Source organism: Zychaea mexicana (assembly GCF_025766255.1).
Source record: "Zychaea mexicana strain RSA 1403 chromosome Unknown BDB00scaffold_25, whole genome shotgun sequence".
Classification (NCBI taxonomy): domain Eukaryota; kingdom Fungi; phylum Mucoromycota; class Mucoromycetes; order Mucorales; family Lichtheimiaceae; genus Zychaea; species Zychaea mexicana.
Genome location: NW_026516688.1, coordinates 469,805 through 474,166, shown reverse-complemented (window position 1 = coordinate 474,166; position 4,362 = coordinate 469,805). Strand labels below are relative to the sequence as shown.

The 4,362-nt window shown below is 47.8% G+C and overlaps 1 protein-coding gene across 1 annotated transcript; it reads left to right on the top strand.

The window, feature by feature from the left end:
- Positions 1 to 659: 659 nt before the first annotated feature.
- BDB00DRAFT_738137 (uncharacterized protein) lies at positions 660 to 1,130 on the top strand (the record flags this gene model as incomplete). The annotated part of the gene is made up of 1 exon (XM_053118419.1): positions 660 to 1,130. A coding segment is annotated over one exon (471 nt), but the record flags the coding sequence as incomplete, so codon positions are not given.
- Positions 1,131 to 4,362: the final 3,232 nt, after the last annotated feature.

Genomic DNA, 4,362 nt, shown 5'->3' with positions numbered 1-4,362 from the left:
GCAAAAAATTCACCCATAGCATCATGCTGGAACCACTCACTGTTGCAGCCCTTGAAGCAGGTATGTATCAACGCCAACAACCAAGGGTACAGAATGCCTCTCCTTTGCATAGTACCAAAAAGCCTATACAAACTACAGCTGCTACTGAAATGGAAACCGAACACGAGGAACATATCGACCTACCTGTGCCCCAGCAACAACAACAACAGTTTGATGAAAACAACTGGGCCGAGCATATTGAACGCCTTGCTACAGAAACTGCCAGAGAAGATAGTGATCAATATGACCACCTTCACCCTAATATGCCACAATATGTTATGGACATCCATAAGCGTATTGATAAAACTAACAAAGTGGTCGCACAGCTGGCAGAGGCCCTTGCCGAAAACAGCAAACTAATAAAAGAAAATGCTACACTAACACAAGAACTCCAAGCAGCACGAGCAGAGATAGCCAAGCTCCAGCAACAACATCAACCGCAGCAAAAAGAGCACGCAGCTATCACCAGTTCGGAGGACCCAGCACCGCAAGGATCGCAGGCATCCAAATATGCACCTGGCACTGAAAACCCCTCTTCACTACCAGCATCAAAAACTACCCCTAGCTACGCCAAAGTAGCAGCTAAAGGTGTCCGTGCACCCAAGAAGCGTGCAGTTGCAGCAGCAGCCCGCCACTTGACCGAAGTTCCAGCGAACCAGGGATATCAATTCATCTATATCCCTTGCCGCCATCGTATGACGATCACCAACATGCGTGGTCTTTTGCGCACGCTCCGGATCGAGAATTCGCGTGTTTTAGACATCCATTTTCCCGACCATCAAACTGCAGCTTTATTGGTTCATAACGAATATGCTGGTGCTATAGCAGCTCGCCTACTCAAGCTCGGTGTCAATGTCAAAGATGACTTTAATCCCTTGGATCCCAACCTACTAAAAGATCCAAAACTAGCTGAACTAACCGTGGAAGAACGTACACAGAAAATCACAGAAGTCCACCATGGTCACATACTCAAAGCCCTGGGTTTTATCCATGCACCGGTAAAGTATTCAGTTGCTCGTTCTTTCTTTCTGGAAAATTTGATCACACAGGAAGAATATGATGATGTCCGTGGATCAACTCGCTCTCGACAAACCACTCCAGAGGCCGAAGCTGCTGCAATTGCTGCTTTGCAATCGCTTGGCAGAGGCACTGATGATGACGGTGATGCCCCCATGGGTGATAGCAGATCGGCTAGCCCGATCATTGGTAACGAACAGCCTCAAAGTGGCAGCACAACAACTAACAGCGCTCATAACGATTCCCAATAATTAATATGACAAATACAAATAATATCAGATTAACATTATGGAATGCAAATGGTATGGTCCGTCAGGCCATACAACCAATTACTACTTTATTTTCAGATTCATCATTAATATTTCTAACAGAAACCTTTCTACTTTCCCCACATCGCTACCCTACTGACTGGATCCAACATCACACATATGGCCAACCGGTTAATAATAATAATCGTGGTCAAATGGGCGTTGCTCTTCTAGTCAATCCCTCCTTCCCCTACCCCGTAAATGTACTCCCTTCCACATCCTCTTATGTATTATCATGCCAGGTCATTGACCTCCTTATCTATTGTGTCTATCTTCCCCCCTTCCGCTCTTTCTCTGATACCGAGGCCATTGCAATCCTCCATTCCCTTCCTTTAGATCCTAATAGCACTTGCCAAAACACAATCATATGCGGTGATTTCAACGCCCGTGATATCCAACTACTTGGCGACAGCACTACAAATGGCCGTGGTGTGCTCTTCCGTGATTGGATCCGTGCACGACAACTGCATTGCTGGAATGCTGAACTCACCTTTGGCGAGAACACCTTTGAGCGGTTCCGAGAACGGACCGACATCTATGAACAAAGTATCATTGATTTGTTTGTGAGCACTAATACTTTGGATAATGTGGATTTGACTATAGCAACAGAGCAGGACCTTGGCTCTCCACATAAACCAGTTCATCTCTCCTTCACCACCCCGATCCCACCACCCGACCGCCTCGACCACCCACGACAACTATGGGCCCTCAGTAAATTACAAGAGACTAACAAACGACAAGAATACCAACAAAACTTTAAAGATCATGTCGGCAGTATTCATGAAAGTCTCCAAAATGCACTAACCCTTGATGTTGAGCCTGATATCGAACAGCTGGCCAACAGCCTCACCACAGCCATCCACAACGCGTTGGATGAGACTTTGGGTCGAAAAGCTCCGCGACTTCCAAAGGCCACCTGGTTTTGGAACGATAAATTGCAGCAGGCCTTCAATCATCGCGAACATTGTTATCAGCGCAGTCGCACAGCAACAGGTATACAAAAAGGAGTGTGGCTCACCTGGCACCAAGAAGCAGTAAAACGCATGAAGTCCTTGATCCAAAAACGGCGACGTCAAACCTGGCGCACCTTTTGTCACCAGCTTGCCACTGATGACTTCTCAAAGACAACCGCATCCACCAGGCATATTCGCCAAAATCATAAAGTACAGCCAACCTTTACAGATACCGCCGGTCCACAAGTCGCAGCCGAACGCATGAAACAGCACCTAGAAATGGTATATGCCGGTGCCAACTTACCAGCAAATCGAGATGAAGCACCCCTCCCAGCACATGGACCACATGAAATTGAGGATGATTGCCCGTTCACTCACCTTCAAGTAAAAACTGCCATTGAAACTGTTGCTCGCCGTAAAGCACCTGGTGTTGATCACCTGCGTGCTGAAATGCTCTCACCGATCCACAATGAACTGCTGCCACCATTAACTGCTTTGTTCCAACTTTGCTGGAAATGGTCATTAACTCCTGTAGCATGGCGTGTAGCATGGCGTGTAGCATAAGTCATTCCTATATTCAAAAAAGGGGATGCTACTATGCCCAATAACTACCGCCCTATTAGCCTGACATCAGTATTTCGAAAAATAATGGAAATTTGCTTATCCGACAGTCTTCATGCTGCTTCTCCCCCTCTTGATATAGCCCAAGGTGGTTTCCGTCCACAACGTAGTGCCCTCGACTAAGCCCTATGTCTACAAGAACTTGCCGAAAGAGACCGCCGTGCTGGTGGACGTAACCGATTGCCTGTCCTAGTTTTCCTTGACATCAAGTCAGCTTACGACACTGTTGATCGTGCGATTATTTGGCGTGCGCTTGCTCCTATGGCCTCTCCTGCTCTACTTGGTCTCCTCCGGAATCTGTTCGACGAGGTATCCATAGAGGTTATTCTCTCTGGTGTCAAATCCAGTTCATTCAAGCCAACAACCGGTGTCCTACAAGGATCAATTTTGTCCCCTCACTTATATTCCCTCTACATTAATTCTCTTCCCGCCTTTCTACGTACCCACATTTCTTCCTTTCCTACTTCTTCTTCATCACCATTAGATGATTTTGTTTCCTCTTCAGTTCAGCCTGTGTTTCGACCGGTAGGTGGGCAGTGGGTTAACTGCTTGTTGTATGCTGATGATGTAGCTCTTGTGGCCAACGCTGCAGAAATGCCACGCTTACTTGCCAAGGCTGAGGAACATTCCTACCAGCTTGGTTATCGATGGAACCCAGAAAAGTGCGTTGCCTTGTATCCCCATAGCTCCTCACCAAATTCTCAGCCACTCCACTTGTACGGCCAACCGCTTATTACCCAACAACAGTTCACATACCTGGGCGTCCCTTTCAACACCAGCAAGAAAATCGACACCAAGGCCCTGATCCAACGCAATACGGGTTCGGTTCGTGCAGCAATGTCCACCCTCAAAACCATTGGTTGCAATCCTTCAGGGTTTCCGCGTCTCCTTTCTACCCGCCTCTACCAACAGTTCATCCGCCCAAAAATGGAGTATGGCTTGGCACTCTGCAACTTTTACAAGTACGAAACGAAAGCCCTCAACACAGCACAAGATGAATGTTTACGTATGATCTTTGGCGGGCATCGCACTTCCTCAACAACCGTTTTCCATCATATGACTGGGTTACCAACTATGGCCGAACGGGTGCAGATCCTTGGCGTCAAATTCCTCATCCGTGCCCACTTCCTGCCTGCCGATGCTCTATTGTCCAAGCTTCGTCCTCTCCTCTGTGCAAAAGACCATCTTTGGTGCAAGCTTCTTAAGCACAACCTGCTATGGTCCCAGCTGCCTGACCCACCACAAGACGCTGATAAACGCGCACTCAACACTGTCATCCGCACCCACCGCATGGAAAACCTGTAGATGCTTCGCAGTGATCAGCACAGCGGGAAACTGCTGAAGGCCGCACATCCCTCCCTCGGTATCGATCCCATTCTTTGGTTACCAATGACAACCCGTGACAGGAGCCGCCTATTGCGCTG